Consider the following 19,365-nt stretch of genomic DNA (forward strand, 5'->3'; position numbering starts at 1 on the left):
TTGTCAAATTGTTGTTAGATGGGTAACATTCTTGATCATCAGCCCTGCAATTGTGATTTGTCATTATATTGATCAGTGCTTTCAGGTCTTTCAAAGTTGTTAACCGAAGATTGTTCTTTATTTTTCTGACTTTATTTTTACAGGTCTAATTTTCTCTGAAAACTTGCATTTCATTTTTTTTAATGGCACAATAATATTTTATTCATATTTCTATTTTTATTTAATAATTTGTTTAGTTGTTCCTCAGTTGCTCCCTTACTTTCTAGGTCTATTACAAAAATAATAGCTATAAATGTTTTTAGGATATATGGGTCTTTTTCTTTTTGTTTTGGATTTATTTAGGGAATAAGCCTAGAAAAATTGCTGGATCCAATGTTCTGCGCAGTTTAGTCTTTTTTGGGTGTAGTTCCAAACTCTTTTCCAAAATAGTTGGACCAATTCATAATTCTAAACTCTTTTCCAGAATAGTTGGACCATTTCATAGTTCTATCAGTAAGGTATTAATTTTTCTGTTTTCCTATATCCCTTCCAAAAACTATCATTTTCTTTATCATTTGATGGATGTAAGAACTAAGAACCTCAAAGTTTTTTGTTGATCCTTTATTTAATAATAAATGATTTAGTTCGTTGTTTTTTTTTTTTTTCCTTTTGACCTTTGTTGATAACTTGGATTTCATTTCTCTATTGAGGAATGGCTTTTGTTCTTATAAATCTGTGTATTTCTTATATACCTGATATGAGCTCTTTTATCAGAAAAACTTGCCACAAGGATTTTTTCTGATTTACTTATTTCTTGTCTAATTTAAGCTAAATTTAACTTAGTCTAATTTAGAATTTGGGGAAAAATTTAAATTGCCTGTAATTAAAAACTGTTGATTTTATATTCTGTGAGACTGTCATTTCTTAGTTGGTTATGACTTCTAGCTCAATTCATAGATCAAAAGTATTTTTCCTTTTTCCCCATTTATTTATATACAATCTTTCATCTCTTAATTCATGTGTCCATCCAGTGCAATTGTGTGAATGTTGATCTAAATTTCATTTCTACCAGACTGCTTTTTAGTTTTCTGATCAGTGTATGTTTTCGGAGTATACTATTACATCAGCTTCAAAAGTTATAGTTTTGTTTCTTTGTCAATATTTTTTCCCTTGATTTATTTTTCTTATTATATATATATATATATATATATATATATATATATATATATAATAGCTAATTTAATATTAATTGCTATAGTATTAAATATTAGTGGTGATAAAAGGCATCTTTATTTTTGGTCTTATTTGAAAGTTCTTTGTTTTTTAGTTACATATCATGTTACCTCTTGGCTTTAGCTACAACCCACATACTATATTAAGGAAATGGTCATATTTTTCATGTGAAATAAAGGTGGTTTTTTTCCCCCTTAATTCAAATGGGTATTGGATTTTGTCAGATGCCTTTTTTCCATTTCTTGATGACATCGTAGCTCCAATTTTCCTTACCAGGCATATAACATTTTACTTCCTTTCATGCACTTTATAGTCCTACCACACTAGTTTGCTTTTTTATTTTTCACAATTAGTATTCCATTTCCCATATCCTTGCCTGTATTTACTTAATAAAAGGTTGTTGATTAGTTAATAATGAATGGCTCTGTGGTGCATAGGATTATATAGGATCACTAAAGAGTTATAAAACAGCAAGCACACTCTGAGGTTTGAGAGGCTGCATCTGGAAGGCTTATTGATTAAGAAGAGGTTCAGTTGCACTTCAAAAGATTTAACAGGTGAGGCAAAGAAAGAAAAGTATTTCAAGTTCAGGAAACAGCATCACCAAAAATGTAGAGGTAGAAAGTAGAACATGTTTTTGGGAAATGAGTAGAATATTTTAGTTAGTATACAGCAGGAAGCAATATAAGGTAATGGTAGAAAGTGTGTGGGAGATAAGAGTTTGGAAGGCTATGCATTTCAACAAACAAGGAGCTTAAACCTAATTTAGTAAGCAGTAGGGAGGTACTGAAAATTTTTCATCAGAGGAATTACATGACCAGATGTACACAGTAATATGAAAGTTGATAAAAATTCAGAGTTGGAAGATACCTTGGGATAGACTGGATGACTCTTACTGAATTAGTTTAGTTCTATCAGATAGAAATAAGAACCTGTACTCCATATTCGAATGGTATCCATGAGAAAAGAGAATTGGATATAAGAAATTTTGCAGATAGTGCATCAAGATGACTTGGCCTTGATTACTTATTAGAAGGAAGAGTCAAAATTACACTGAATAAATGAATAAATCGTAGTATTGCCACTGAAAGAACTAGTGAAATAAGTAGATTTTGTGGGAAAGATGATAACCTCCATTTTGGACATACAGAGTTTGAGATGCTTGTTGGGACATGTAAGTGGAGATGTCTTTTAGACATAAAAAGAAAGATAGGAGCTTAACAAATCTAATGGGAAGACAACACAAAAAGAAGTTGAAAAGTGTTAGGAGAGATGAGGAACTTGGAGAGAAGGCAAGGGATGTAGGGTCACGGTATTCTGTGGATGTTGATGGAAAGTGGAGTTCACAGCCATCTGGAAAGGTAGGCTTTGGAAAGAACATGTCCTTCTCTCTCCAGCCCTCCAATCAGTGCAGAGAGGAAGCTGATGGAATAGAGAAGTATAGAGAAAAGTATTGAGTATCATAAACTGAGTTATTCTTCATGGTGATGATATTTCAGAGGATCAGCTTGTCCTGGAGGAGTATAATGTTTCCTGGAGTTAAAACTAAGCAGAGGTGCTGATAAAAATGGAGCAAAACTTGGGTAACTCTCCAATAGGATTGTTCAGATGAGAGGTTAGGGCCAATAGCATTATATAGGAGCTATCTACATTGCAGTGATACCACAATTGAATCTGTCATTGTAAAGAAATCGACAAGGAAGGAAATGGAAATTACTGAACTAATAAGCATTGGTTTAGCAACTACTTTACCCTAAATGGCTTTTTTATCTGTCAAAGGGAGATGCCTTATATAAAACTATTTTGGAGAAAAAGACTCTACAAGGTAAGAGAATCAGAAATGGTTTCAGAGAGAGGGAACTGGGTCCTTGTGCTATGCCTCAAACAAACCTAGACAGTAAGTTTAGAAGGGATTGTATTCCTGACAGGGTGATTGTGCATAGGCTCCAAAAAGAGATGAAGTATTGTTAATGGGAAACAGGAAGAAGGCCAATTTGACTGGAACTTGGCATGCATAAAAAGAAGTAATGGTTAGTGAGGGCCAAGGACCACATCTCTGGGAAGTCTCACTTAGAAAAGCAGAAAAGAGAAAGAGAAACTAATATAGGTAGCTGGAACTGAATGTCTTCAAGGAGAAGAACCAAGAGAACGTTCAGTCCCAAGTGCTGTAAGATCAAGAAAGATGGGGACTGAAGAAAGACATTGGACTAAGCAACTGAAATATCATTTGGTAAGCTTCTGAGACATTAAATTTAGTAGATTGGTAGAAGTAGAAGCTAGATTGCCAGGCATTGGGAATGAATTGAATGGTGAAGTAGAATATTTGGTCTAGATGACTTCCCCCCCCCCCCCCCCCCCGAGGCTGGGGTTAAGTGACTTGCCCAGGGTCACACAGCTAGGAAGTGTTAAGTGTCTGAGACTAGATTTGAACTCGGGTCCTCCTGAATTCAAGGCTGGTGCTCTATCTACTGCGCCACCTAGCTGCCCCTAGATGACTTTTCTTGAGAGTGATATAAAAGAGGAGAGAGATGATGGTGCAGAGTGTTGGATGAAATAAAAGGATCATGGGGATTGCCTTTTTTTTTTTCTTTTTTTTTTTTTTTTTTTTTTTAAGGATTGGAAAGACTTGAATTATGGTAGTAAAATAAGATAACAGCTCACAGATGGATATCAGATGTTCCAAATGCTACATTGTGATTATAATATAGTTGGTTTTTTATAAGCCACAGTACAATGTAGGTATTCTTTCTAGTGATGTAGTTGGCTTTTGGCTGTCCATCTTAAGTGACACTTGCCAAAGCCCTCCGCAATTGTGAACCCAGACTAGGGTAGGAACTTCACTCCTTTTCTTTTGATGTATCCAGGGTAATATTTGACAGCCTAGTCTTTGTTTTTGCAACATACACAGATCATTTTTTCAACATTATTCTTTTTTGATGGTATCTTACTATTACTCTTTTTGTAATTTCCTATTTGTAATGTTTTCCCACCTTTTTATGTCTCTTGTCTGTTGGTTAATCCTTAACTTCAATTTTTGGTAGACCATAGTTTTCCAAAACTGAGTCATATCACACAATGTTGAATATGGGTATTTAAAGGTTGCACCTTTGTTTTAGGAGGAAGCTTGAGATCTTTATAATAACTGTATTTTCTCAGAGATCCTCCCCTACCTTTTCTCCTGCTCCAGCTTTGTTCTCTCCGATTCTGGCCCAAGTCATTGTCTATAGCATTGTCCTATTCTCTTTATCCGTCTATCTTCATGCCTGAAACATAACCTATACACTTAATAGGTCATAAAACCTACTGTGTATCATAGTGGGAAACAGGATGATGATAGATATTATTAGAAAAATGTAATCTTAGTATCTACTTTTTTTTCCTATGTAATTTGAGGAATTATAGTTCTCAATTTTAAATTCTGCATTATTAACAAACCTGATAGAGTCTGTTTAACCCTATTGTCCAAGAAGAGGCTGTTGAAAGCCTCACCATTTGGAGGAATTCTTTTTTGTTTTAGAAGTAGTGCTGGATACTTTTTTAGCAAGCATATATTTCCCTATTTTATGCCTCTTATTATTTTTTAAATTGATACTAATGATTGGATGGCCATTGGCCAAAGTTTCCTGCTATATTTTTTTTCTGTGATTATTGCATAATTTTGAAGCATGTATGGGAGATATCTTATTGCAACAGAGCCTCAAAAAACAATGTTTTACTGTACCATATTAAATTTACTTTTTTTTTGCCCTATATACAGTAGAATCTTATTTCTTTCTATCTTTCAGTCACTTGGGTGATGGTAAAGATATGGTTCTCTGTGAAATATCACTTGAGAAAACTTGCCTATTTAGTATTAAAACCCTCACTAATAATGCCTTTGATGCCTATTTAGACTTTTTTTTGTAAAAATTTTATGCATATGAAAAGTTAGATATATGAACTTGCTAGTCATTGATGTTCTCTTTGTTGTCCTTTTTTTTTTTAGTAATATAAGAACTCCCCCCCCCCCCCCAATAACTTAAACTCTTCCCCTTTTTATACAGTTGAATATTGATGCCTTCATATCCTCCCAGTTGTCTTTCTTATGGAATGGCTTCCTTTATGTACAGTCAGTTCAGTCCAACTCATTTTTCCATCTTTGCCTTCTTTAGTGCCATTTCCACTTCCAAAATCACATTTGGGTCTTAATTGTTACAGACAATATGATACTTTCACTGTTCTTGATGGTGAAAAGTGTTTGTTGTGAAAATCTTTGTAGATCTTTACCATCTTTCATCTCTTTGTTGTCTTCCTTTTAGTTTCAACGTTATATACTTTTATATTCTACCGGTGGTGTTATATGGCTTCAAGACATGGAACACAACAGTCTCCGAAGAACTGGAAGTGAATATCACACAAAGGGCAATGGAGAGGTGCATGGTGGGTGTGAACAGGCTTCGACATATAACAAATGGGGAACTTTGAAGAAGATCGGGAATAAAAGGTTTCATCATGAAATATGTGATAGAAAAAGAAGATGGGCTGGTCATGTGGTGAGAAGAATGAATAACAGGTGGACAGCCTGTCCATGGATATCCTTGCTATGTTGGCAGACAATCAGAAAGGCATCCAGCACATTTGGTAGACACCTGTGGTGCACTTGTGGAAGTCTCTGGCTTAGGAGTCATGTAGTATGGGCTGGCTGGGATGGGTTTATGTTGTTGGAAGCAGCATCCAGAATTATGAGATTTGACAAACATTTGAATATGTCTTATAGATAATTGCTTAGTTTTTAAAACTTTTTTTCCTAAATATGTTTATGAGGCAGTGCCAAGCATTTTGTTGTACTCTCAAATTCTACAAATGAGTTTATATTTATAAAGCAAATGTTGCTCCGAACCTGCAGTTTCTTTTCATTTGGCGAGTAGGTCAAGTCTTTGTCAAGTCTGGTACTTGTTTAGTCATATTTTTTTTTTAACTTTTATGTCGCTTGATTTATATTAAAACTCCATAAAATTAGTCATAATCTGTGTTAATGTCCTTTCTTCTACCCATTTTCAGTATATTAACATTAACAATTTGCTTAAACAGGTTGGGTTAGAGTTGTTTTAATTCTATTCCATATCTCTTATACATTTTTATACTTTTAGCTTTGTTAAATCTTTGCTCTATACAATTAATTCTGCATTGAATGCCACATTATTAATAGGTTTTTTTCCCTTGTCTCTTAAAGTTATTCATAGGATATTTGGTGCTTGCCAATGTCTAGTGTTTTCTGATTCTTTTCTTTAAGAAAGCATCCACAATGAATAGTCATGAATCTTATTTGTACTCTTACATGTCTTTGGCTTTTCTCATACCTTACTCCTGAATAATATTCGCCAAGACTTTCTTTTTTAATTGTTTTTCACTTTTTATTTTTGCTTTGAAGTCACTGAGTGAGATTATTAATTTAATTTGAATAATCTTTTTGAGTGCTTTGTAGAAGTTTTGTGCCTGTCCCTAACAGTGTTTGTATATTGGTCTTATTTTGAAGGTAGTTTTCTTTTGTAGAGAATTGTAAAGAGCACTGTAACACAGGGTGACCACACACTCCATGAAATGACATTCCTTATTGCCTTCATGTGCAGAATAAAATGAAATTTGCTCCTTTCTTTATGTCTTTCCAAGGAAAATGTGTGAACCTTCCTGTCATGTGGCTGCAATTTCCTTTGTTTTTTAGGTTCATTTTGAGCAAGGATACCAAGATTGAAATTATTAATTTCCTCTTGTATGATTTCTATTTTGGTTATTGGAAAAGACCTCATAGAGTTCCAGTAGCTTAGCTAATACTTTTTTATCACTTGACTTTGATTTATACAGAAATAGTATAGCTTCTCAGGAGTGAGCATATTTTATTTTTCTACTTAGCATAGATTGTTATAACCAAAGAAGTTAACCATCAGTTTGCCTAGGTATTCATGATGAGCCTTTCTATAATTAGATAGGGTATTCCTTATACTCAGTCTGTTCCCTGGAACAGCACTAGGAATACTCCCTCTGGTCACAATGATGCATGAAAATAGGACATTTCTTATTTTGTGAAATAAGATTTTTAGATTTATGGCCACTTTGAAGATGAAGAAACTTGAGGTTGACAATAGTTAAGGACTTGATCAATCTCACAGCTGTAGTAGGTTTGAGATAAATGTGCAGTATTCTTTCTAATGTAATAATGAATATTAATATGGAAGGTCACCAAAATCTTAGTGAAGTTTTAAACTTTAATAGAAAAAACTGCTCTAAAACTTTGGGAACACCCTGATAGTTCTTTAAAGTTTTATAAATACTTTGTGTCACCTCATTTGATCATTATTATAACCCTCTAAGGCAGTATTGCAGATATCCTTCTCCTTTTACAGTTGAGGAAAGAAGTTCAGAGAGGTTAGTGAGTGCCTTAGCATCACAGTAGAGGTATGATTCAGTATTTGAGCCCAGTTCTTCTTGACTTCATGTTTAGCACATTGGATTCTACAATATCTATAGCAAAGAATTCTGTAGTTCACAGGAAGAAGACACATTTTGGGGTGAGGATGGACAAATCCTTATCAAAGATGTGGTTATTTAGCTGGGCCTTATTGGATAGATAAGATTTAGGCAGAGATAAATTGAATGGTATTTTGCTTCTGCATGTTTATGGGCATGGTTATGGGCACACAATTTCAGACATAAATTTTTTGAAATTGGGGTATGTGGAGAATTGAAATGTACTAAGGATGTCTCCATTGAAGAAATAAATCACATGGAGAAGGAAATAATAAACCACTTCACTTTCTTTTGTCAAGAAAATTGCACAAGGGGTCACAAAGAATCTGATGGGATGGAAAATCAACTGAAAAAGGTTGTGCCATACTATAAAAAGGTTTTGACCTGGTTAGGAAAATAAATGTAACCATATTATGTCAAATCACTTTAAGTAATGTATTAATAGGCACAAAATAATTGAATACTGATGACATATTAATTCATTTATAGGGCAAAACTTAGTCAACATGGAGGCATCAGAAGTCGACAGTCCCCCAAATCTGAATTGTAAGATCATGACTTTCAGACCTTCTATGGATGAATTTAGAGAGTTCAACAAATATTTAGCATATATGGAGTCTAAAGGAGCACACAGAGCAGGACTTGCTAAGGTAAGAAAATCTTTCACCTGTTGAGTTATTTTGTTTTTTTGAATTACAAATAATTTTTTGCTCATCTTCAAGTTTTGCTGTGTCTTGATAAAAAGAAAATGTTTGATATGTTCTGGTTTTTGAAAGATGATGCAAATTCACCAGAATATCAAAATATTATTTCTCAGCTATTTGTAACTTTAATAGTTTGGTGAATTTATCAGCTTGAATATTGGTATTACTTACTAATTATGGATTTGTCTTCTCATTCATCTTTTGTGATTTTTATCCTTGTTTTGCTGTATCATTGAACCTGAAGCCTCACTATTATTCTTGTAGTATCTCCAAGATTTCATTATATGACTTAGCTTTTCAAATGTTCTCTCAACTCTTTTAATGTGTCTTTATATGTCTTTCACAAAATTTCTTTACACCATGAATAAGCCTGCTATGCTCATTGTGAGTCTTCTTTTATCCTTTTGGTATTTTTTGAGGCAATTCTAGCCATATAACAATTTCTTAATAAGAGCTCCACGCCTATTAAATAAAAGAATTTCTGGTCTGCTTTCATTTGTGTCAAAGACCCCTAAGTAAAGCCTAATAGTACCCTTTAAACCTATATGTGTCTTCCTTTTGATTGGCCTGACAGAACACTTTGGACCTCTCCTGATAAAGACAATATTGATGGACATCTTAATGAGGAGGTGGGTTAATCGATCTTAACCTTCTCCTTGTTACTTGAGGGTTTGGGGAGAGGCTAGACTATTCCCCTTAGGTGAAAGAAATAGTCTTCAGCCAGAGAAAGTGGACTGGCCTCTAGATGTAACTGATTAAGTCCCTCTCTATCACTTACAGGAATGCCAGCTGCTTTATAAGATCTAGTTGCCTCTAGCATTCTAGGCTAGAAAAACAGAAACCATCTCAATGTTTTCCCCATTTGATCTTATTGTGTACCAGATGATCCCAAACTTTGATTAGAAAGCTAGGGAAGAAAATGTCCTTTTGGGAGGACCTAGCTCAAGCTGCCTTTAAGGGGTAAACAGAAGGGAGGGTGTCACTTGGGAGAGGTCCTTCCCAGCCAACCTGGTTAAGAAGCAAGCAGATTCTTAGTTTGGACTGGGACAGGTCTCTTTTTGAGTGAACTAGGCTAAAAGATGGGAATTAGGATATAGAGTAATATTAATTATCAACTTGTATAGTATATTATTAATTTTCCTCAGTAAATCACAGCTCTATAACATCACTGCAGTTGTGTGAATGTCACTGAGGAGAATTTTTAGTACTTTGGCACACAGTGTATTTATTCAAAGTCATTTGCAAATAGGAAAATTGGAGAAAAGTCACCTACAGGTAATGCTTCAATTTGGATCTTAAACAGGTCATTTTCCATGACAATATATGAACTGTTTTTAATATTCTATTTGATTTTAGGGCACAATAAATTATTGAACACAATATTTTTATAGTTTTGTCTGTCATTCTTTTATGATTTGGGTAGTCTTTAGCTTTTTTTTTTTTAATCCATTTATTGAATATTTTATTTTTTTCTAGTTACATGTAAAACAGTTTTTAACATTTATTTTTAAAACTTTAGAGTTTGATTCTTCTTCACCTATCTCCCATTGAGTAGACACATGTGAAGTTATGCAAAACATTTCCCTAAAAGTAATGTGAAAGACAACATATATTTCCCTTCTTACCCCACAAAAAACCCTCAAGAAAAATAAAGTAAAAAAAAAGTGGGCTTCAACTATATATTCAGACACAATCAGTTCTTTTTCTGGATAATATCATTTTTCATCTTAAGTCCTTCAGAGTAGTTGTGGATCATTTTATTGCTGAGAATAGCAGTTACTTACATTTGATCATCCCAACATTATTTACTATATACACAGTACATTTCACTGTGCATTAATTCATGGAGGACTTTCAAGGTTTTTCTGAGAATATCCTGCTCATCATTTCTTATAGAACTATTGTTCTGTATTCCATCATAATCACATACCATAATTTATTCAGCCACTCCCCAATTTATGGGCATCCTTTCAATTTACAATTCTTTACTCTGAGAATAAAGCTGCTATAAATATTTTTGTACATATAGGTCTTTTTCCATTAAAAAAAAAGTTAATTTCTTTTGGGATATATGCTTAGTAGTGGTATTGTTAAGTCAAAGAGTATACATGAGAAAAGTCTTTAACTTTCAAAGTTTTAAAGGGACATTTCCTTATAATGAATCAATTGCTTTCTTAAAATAAGTAAAAAATAAACATAGCAAGGGCATATGTTATCTATTCCTATTAGTTGCAGTAGTGTTCTGTTGTAGAAATTTCCATGAAATTCTGCCTTTTCACTGTTCTTTTTTCTTTAAAGACATATTATTGATGCATGCATGGAGTCTCATAAAGATTTCATAGCAATAGGAAAACAGGCAAATTGGTCAGTAGTAGCTGAAATGTATGTGTGTATATATAAATGTTTATGTGCAATACATATCAACATAATACGTAAAACATCAGTTACATAATATAGCAACATGTGTACTATATATATATATATATATGTATGTCTATATAAGTATATACATACAATATATATTAATTTTTATTGGAGTAAAAAACATTCATGATCTTTTGATTCTTAGGAATTTTCCTTCTTAGCATATTGCCCCCTAAATGTTTGTGATTACTTAAGCACAGGTTTCCTTTTTACAGAAAAATATTCAATTTTTAGAAGAGGTTCAAAAGCTCCTTGCTTCTTTCCATTTTATAACTTTTTCACATAATGCATTGGATACTGAGTTGGTAGAGGTTAAATGTGGTATTCCACTATTGTTACTGATAAGAATAAATTACTCTGAAAAAAGTTTCCATATCTAGTCTCATTGCCTTCTATTTATCTTCTTTTCAGGTCATATACAGATGCTTTTAGGAAAGTACTTTGATGAAAGGCTCTGCAAGTCTGTCTTCTCAATTACTTTTTGCTATTTTCTGATTTGATGTTGTTTATAAGTTTTGGCTTCCTGCTCCTTACATCATTTTAAAATAGGTGTACACTTTTAAAACTCATGTTGTCATTGGCTAATAGTTCTTACTATTGAGCAAACATCTCTGAGATTCTGATGTGACCATGGATAAATCATTTCAACTCTTGGAGGCCCTTTGCACATTTGTAAGGCAAGGGAATCAGATTAGATAATTAGATTTGTGGAACTAATTGAAAAGATTAGACTATTCTTTTTTCCAAAGTTTTGTAGCAGATGCCCAGTAAATAAATAGCTATATAATAAGCATTATTTTCATACTACTAAAAGATGAACACAAAGCCTTTTATTTGGGTATTGAGGGATTTGAATTGTGATTGGCTCAGTTTTGTGTGAAAAGATGGTACACTGAGCACAAATAGCTTTTTTCCCTTATTTGTAACTTTTTTTTTTTTTTAAATTCTGAATTCCAAATTCTTTTTTCATCTCACCTCTTTTCATTCAGGAAAGCAATATCATATCAGTTATATATATGGCATCTTGCAAATACATTCCCATATTAGCCTGTAGCAAAAAAAATATGCTTCAGTCTATTCTCAGAGTTTATCATTTTTCTCACTGGAGGTAGATAATATTTTTTATCAGGGTCCCTTTGCAATTGTCTTGGATTATTGTCTTGATTAAAAATAGTCAAGTTTTTCATAGCATTGTCTTTTCCTAGTTCTGCTCACTTTATTTTGCATCAGTTCATTCAAGTCTTTCCAGGTTTTTCTTGAAACCATCGTGCTCATTTCTTATAATAATACTTCATCACAATCATATACAAAATTGAGCAGAAATACTTTCTAAAACTTTGTGGATCTTGAGTAGTTTTAGATGAATTTCCTCCTCAGGATCTAAAACAAATTTTTTCCTTCACCAGCCCTCTTCTTCTTCTTCTTCTTTTTTTTTTTCCCTGAGGCTGGGGTTAAGTGACTTGCCCAGGGTCACACAGCTAGGAAGTGTTAAGTGTCTGAGACCAGATTTGAACTCTGGTCCTCCTGAATTCAGGGCTGGGGCTCTATCCACTGCGCCACCTATAGCCCTCTTCTTTTAAGTTAATACAAGTATTATTGTAATTGTGAAGATTGAAGGAGTTTGTAAAAAGTAATTCAATTTGAGGCTGGATTGCTCTTGTATGTACAGAAAAAAAAAATTACTTTTTAAATACCATTTCTTATGAATAATTTCAAGTGTTCCAGAAGATCTAATTGGCTGAAATGTAGTACTTTAGTTCATGAATCTTTTCCACTCTCAAGATTGGCTTTCAAGAGAAGCTTTATAAACACTAAATGACATTGTGGGATAAGTTGATCAGGTTATTCTTCTTGAGTATTGTTGGGTATTCTCAGATATCCTGAGAATAATCTTGACAGTTAATGTTATTAGAGTAGTTGAGGCTACATGTTTTACAAAAGTTAGAGGAAAAGAAAATAAACTTTGAACTCTTGACTTTTCCAAGGCTCTGTGTCATAAGTTCATTTTTGTCTCATGGATCACTTTTGCAGTTTAGTGAAGCTAGCATTTCCTTCTTAGAATAATGTTTGTTGCCTTTATATATGTGTGTGTGTGTGTGTGTGTGTGTGTGTATATATACATATATATGTGTACACACATATATACATACATGTACATATATGTGCATGGGTAATTTTACAGCATTGACAATTGCAAAACTTTTTGTTCCAACTTTTCCCCTCCTTCCCCCCACCTCTTCCCCCAGATGGCAGGTTAACCAATACATGTTAAATATGTTAAAGTATAAGTTAAATACAATATATGTATCCATGTTCAACAATTGTTTTGCTTAACAAAAAGAATTGGACTTTGAAATAGTGTACATTTAGCCTGTGAAGAAAATAAAAAATGCAGGCGGACAAAATTAGAGGGATTGGGAATTCTATGTAGTGGTTCATAGTCCTCTCCCAGAGTTCTTTGACTGGGTGTAACTGGTTCAGTTCATTACTGCTCTATTGGAAATGATTTGGTTCATCTCATTGTTGAAAATGGCCACATCCATCAGAGTTGATCATCATATAGTATTATTGTTGAAGTATATAATGATCTCCTAGTTCTGCTCATTTCACTCAGCATCAGTTGATGTAAGTCTCTCCAAGCCTCTCTGTATTCCTCCTGCTGGTCATTTCTTACAGAGCAATAATATTCCATAACCTTCATATACCATAATTTACCCAACCATTCTCCAATTGATGGACATCCATTCATTTTCCAATTTCTAGCCACCACAAAAAGGGCTGCCACAAACATTTTGGCACATACAAGTCCCTTTCCCTTCTTTAGTATTTCTTTGGGATATAATCCCAGTAGTAGCACTGCTGGATCAAAGGGTATGCAGAGTTTTGATAACTTTTTGGGCATAGTTCCAAATTGCTCTCCAGAATGGTTGGATTCTTTCACAACTCCACCAACAATGCATCAGTGTCCCAGTTTTCCCATATCCCCTCCAACATTCATCATAATTTTTTCCTGTCATCTTAGCTAATCTGACAGGTGTGTAGTAGTATCTCAGAGTTGTCTTAATTTGCATTTCTCTGATCATTAGTGATTTGGAACACTCTTTCATATGAGTGGAAATAGTTTCAATTTCATCATCTGAAAATTGTCTGTTTCATATCCTTTGACCATTTATCAATTGGAGAATGGCTTAATTTCTTATAAATTAGGGTCAATTCTCTATATATTTTGGAAGTGAGGCCTTTATCAGAACTTTTGACTGTAAAAAATATTCCCAGTTTGTTGCTTCCCTTTTAATCTTATGTGCATTAGTTTTGTTTGTATAAAAACTTTTCAATTTGATGTAATAAATATTTTCTATTTTGTGGTCAATAATGATCTCTAGTTCTTCTTTGGGCATAAATTCCTTCCTCCTCCACAAGTCTGAGAGGTAAACTATCCTATGTTCCTCTAATTTATTTATAATCTCATTCTTTATGCCTAGGTCATGAACCCATTTTGACCTTATCATGGTGTATGGTGTGAAGTGTGGGTCACTATCTAGTTTCTGCCATAATGATTTCCAATTTTCCCAGCAATTTTTGTCAAACAGTGAGTTCTTATCCCAAAAGCCTGGGGTCTTTGGGTCTTTAGATTATTAAAGTTATTGACTGTTTTGTCTTTTGAACCTAACCTACTCCACTGATCAACTAGTCTATTTCTTAGCCAGTACCAAATAGTTTTGGTGACTGTTGCTTTATAATAAATTTTAGATCTGGTACAGCTAAACCACCTTCATTTGATTTTTTTTTTTCCATTAATTTCCTTGAAATTCTTGACCTATAGTTTTTCCATATGAAATTTGTTGTTATTTTTTTGTAGGTCATTAAAATAGTTTTTTTTGGGAGTCTGGTATAGCACTAAATAAATAGATTAGTTTAAGTAGTATTATTATCTTTGTTATATTTGCTCGCCCAATCCAAGAGCATTTAATGTTTTTCCAATTGGTTAGACCTGACTTTATTTATGTGGAAAGTGTTTTGTAGTTTTGCTCATATAGTTTCTGATTTTATAGGCCCTCACTATTGACAATGTAAAAGGTCTCGGTCAAATCAACAAATGTTGTTTATAGACCTCTATACAGTTTCTGACTGTTGGACAGCTATTAATGTATTAATTGTTTCTTAGCCCTTTCAGAAGCTACTTTGGCTCTCAGATGACCATTTCCAGGAGAAGAATTAGCTTATAAGGAGGCCTCTAGCAAGAATTTTGCCAACCTGCATGCGTGTGTGTGTGTGCATGCGCGCGCACATATGTATTTTTCTCTCTTTATTTCATTCTCAATGAGAGTAGGATTCTAGAACTACTAGGCTTCCTCTCTCATCGAATTCCTGTTTCAGTTCATACTATATGAGTTCATCCTCATTTATATAAGAATAATTTTATAAGACTAATTATGTAAGATAAATTACTCTTTTTTACCTTATCTTATACAGTTTGCTTTGTAGCATCACATTATACTCAGCTTTCCCCCAGTCTTTCAAACTCCCCAATTATTAATAACAATCTTAGGTATACAGTTTATGTGGGGAATGCAATGGCTACATCATGCATGTAATGCAGTCATCTGAAATTCATATAAACTTTAATGTTGGATGGTGAGATAAAAATTGACTATTGCCAATAAGATAAATTTTACAATTAGAAGGAATTAGTTTCCAACACTCAGATTGATTGAATTAAAAGATTAATGGTAGAATTTTTTTAAAGCATTGAATTTGAGGAATCCATCTTTTGTGTTTTATTTTTTAAATAGAAATATTTTATGTGAATACTTAAAAAATCAGTGCTAATTTAAAATATATAGTCTTTAATTTGTGTTTAAATTATTGTGAAACCTGATTTTATCTCATGATATTAATTTTTCATAGCTCTTTTAATAAAAATGTTTCTCTTGTGTGTCTTTGCCTTTGGAAAAATGTTCCTTACATAGGAAGTAAAATCTGGTGTGTGTATACAGATATATTTAGATATACACACTTACACATACACACACACACACACACACACACACACACACACACACACACACCCCACCCCCACCCCCCCGACCCCCCCGCACGAGTGAGAGGCAGTAGTGTTTGAAAGACTGGCCTTAAATAAGGAAGAGCTGGGTTAAGTAATACCCATGGTACATACAAGGTATATGACTTTTGGTAAGTTTCCTACTGGCTCAGTCCCTCAGGCAAGTTTTAAAATAATAAGTTACTGACAAATTGCTTATATTTGTTGATGGAGATTTCACATTAACATCCTCCCCCCACCCTGTGGATATATTCCCTCTCTCTGACATACTCATGCAGATGAAACATAAACTTAATAATTTCATATGTGTTTTAGAGTTATACAGCATTTTTTCATCCTTTAAATAAAAAAAAGTGTTTTCAAGATATACCTATGAACACATACATCTGTATACATGTTGTATTTAATGTATATATTTATATTTTTTATTCTATTTGTATATGTATTGTACATAGAGATGGAATCTTTAGTCAATGTGCAAGGAAAACAAAAATTAAGAATTTCTTTTCTAAAATATATCCAATGTCTCCTTGATGCTATTCTTTTGATATCTCTAATTATAGTAATCATAGGAAAAATTATGTAATCTTAAGCTTAAATTTGTATTTTCAACTTTTATCTATTGTATATGATTCTTAGATTTGGATTATAAATGTAGTTCAAATTTTGAAAGTATCTTTGAGACCATCTCTTTCAGCTTCCTCATTTTCACAAATATTGAAGGAGACACAGAATTTTAAGTCACATAAGCTAAGATTCAAATGCTCAGGCCCTTTGATTTCAAAGAAATTTTTTTTCTATTATATACCATGTTGCTGATCCCATATTTAATTGTTTTAATTAGTGTTTAGAAATGAAATTACTGAAATTAAAAAGAAATTGTCTATATCTGCTTTTAAAATTTGAGACAAATATGGCAACCTTCTATTAAGCTTAATTTACTTAATTTTACTTAATTTATTCAATTAATACTTAAATTTTTGACTAATTAATTTATTTTTATTAATTTATTGATTTAAAAAATCAATTTTTATTTTTATTTTTATTATTCATTTTTATAAAATTATAAATTTATTACTTTATATTTCTTTACTCATGTATTTGTATATTTAATTTTTTTGATTTATTTATTTGATTTATCATTTTATTATTTATTAATTTAATAAGCTTAATAATCTAATGTTAGTGAATATACAAATACAGTGTAACCTGCTGTACCTGAGAAACCCGGGTGGGTTAATGAAAAACAAAGACAAAGGGAAATGTAAGAAGGAAAGGGAAAAAAAATAACAATTTATTGGATTCTGAGAAAGTAAAATTGAAAACTACTCTAAAATGCTATTTGTGTAAGTAACTACAGTTCAGTATTAAAGTAGTTGAATGTTTAAGTTGACAATAGGTATTTTTTTGTTGTTGTTGTTGGGAAGGAAATTTAAAACCATTTTCTTATCTATTAGTTTAAAGGAAAATTCATTCTTGGCTAAATGCTAGGACTTTCTTTCCAGAAGATTCTAGTTGGCTGTTCAGGACTTCTTTAAAAAAAAAAAAAATCTTTTTTTAACATCTATATTTCAATATAATTGATTTCTTTTGTAATCCTAAGTAGCTTGTTTTATGCATTTCAAAACATATTATGAGAATGCCATTCCTTTACGCATGAAAAGATTGGGAACAGCTAAATAAATTATGAGAATGGAAATTTATGTAAGAACACTAATCCATATTATTGTTTAGTTTAATTTCTATAGTCTTGTGTTCAACTCCTTTACAACCTAGAAACAAGATGAGTGTTTTAAATAACAAAAATTCTGTTGTATTTGTGAATATTTTATAAAATTTTTTTTTCTGCTTTAAAATATTCTTGCCAAGTAGAATTCTAAAGGCCTTATTTACTTTCTTTGCTTAGGTAATCCCTCCAAAAGAATGGAAGCCAAGACAACGCTATGATGACATAGATAACTTGGTCATTCCAGCTCCAATTCAGCAGATGGTCACTGGACAATCTGGGTTATTTACCCAGTATAACATTCAAAAAAAACCGATGACTGTGAAAGAATTCAGGCAACTGGCTAACAGTGATAAGTAGGTATATTTATTTCCTATTTGTATGTAATTTTGTTGTTTTATTTTAGTACTTGCAACCCTTTGCTCCTACGGAGTGTTATGTTTATTAATTTGTGGTACAATGTGTGAGATAGAAAACAAAATGAAAATAATGGAAATAATTTATATTAAATACAAATATTGTGCTGGTAGAGAACTTCAAATTAGCTTTTTTTAGATGGAAAACCATTTGTCACCCTGCCTACAGATTTACTAAACTGCATACCTTTTGACCCACTGATATTACTTCTGTACTTGGATTCCAAAGATACCAAAGAAAGGGGGAGAAAGTTCCCAATTATGCATATACTCATATAGCAGTTCTTTTTAGTACTGGGAAAGAACTAGAAACTAAGCATTGCTCATCAAATATAGTGGATAAGCATATTGTGGAAGATTAATGTATGCTTTATTAAGTATTCATATATGTGGTTGTCTGTATGTAAAGCATAAATGGGATTAGAGGAATGATAGCATGCAGAACATTATATTCTATAGCATAATCTTCTATAATAAAAATCTTTTAATTGATGTGAAATACTAAAGACAGACAGTAGAAAATGGAAGAATTCTAAATTGTGATTTAGTTTATCATGCATTTAGATTTTCTTATTTGTAAAAAAAAAAAAAACACCTTTATTATCATGTGGTCAGCTAATCATGGAAGTAATTCCTCTGAGTATCAATTATTAGTGTTTAATTGTTTTTATGATCAGAATTTAATATTACTAAAATTTAAATGTACGTGTGAGTTCTTAAGACTATTATGGCTTTTTTGTTTTTATGTGAATTAAAAATGTTTTTCTTTTGTGAAAAATTTTTTTTAAACTTTTTGAGTTTGTAATATTCCTTCCTCCAGCTTTTTTCCTATACTTTGAAAAGACAAGCAATATGCTATTGATTATATATGTGAAGTCGTCATATAAAACATTTCCATGTTAGCAATGTTATAAAAGAAAATATACATTTAAAAAATGAAGAAAAATAAAGTTAAAGAAGTATGTTTTAATGTATATTTAGGCATTAGTTCTCTTTCTGTAACTAGGTAGAACTTTTAGGTCCTTATATCTTGACCCCGGTAGCTTTGACTTTCACAGCTGATCATTACAATATCATTACTGTGTATACTGTTAACCTGCTTCCGTATAATTCATCACATCATATCAATTTATATAAGCCTTTTGAGATTTTTTTTCTTTTTCTTTCTTTTTTTTTTTTTTTTTGCTGAGGCAGTTGGGGTAAAGTGATTTGCCCAGGGTCACACATTTAGGAACTGCTAAGTGTCTGTGGTCGAATTTGAACTTAGGTCCTCCTGACTTCAGGGCTGGTGCTTTATCCACTGTGCCACCTAGCTGC

General features: G+C 32.5%; 1 protein-coding gene across 12 annotated transcripts in view; it reads left to right on the forward strand.

Moving 5' to 3' along the window:
- KDM4C (lysine demethylase 4C) overlaps positions 1-19,365 on the forward strand; it is a 433,156-nt gene that overhangs the window by 46,017 nt on the left and 367,774 nt on the right. For 6 of the 12 annotated variants that reach the window (XM_074282892.1, XM_074282890.1, XM_074282894.1 and 3 more), the window contains 2 exons: positions 8,206-8,366; positions 17,813-17,988. In XM_074282892.1, coding sequence (XP_074138993.1) covers positions 8,223-8,366; positions 17,813-17,988 — 320 coding nt within the window. In that variant the 5' untranslated portion in view covers positions 8,206-8,222. Of the gene's footprint in view, positions 1-1,307; positions 3,443-5,510; positions 5,632-8,205; positions 8,367-17,812; positions 17,989-19,365 lie in introns of those variants that run through there. The other 6 variants (XM_074282887.1, XM_074282895.1, XM_074282888.1 and 3 more) reach the window with 2 other exon arrangements.

The sequence above is a fragment of the Sminthopsis crassicaudata genome, chromosome 1, assembly GCF_048593235.1.
Source record: "Sminthopsis crassicaudata isolate SCR6 chromosome 1, ASM4859323v1, whole genome shotgun sequence".
Lineage (NCBI taxonomy): Eukaryota > Metazoa > Chordata > Mammalia > Dasyuromorphia > Dasyuridae > Sminthopsis > Sminthopsis crassicaudata.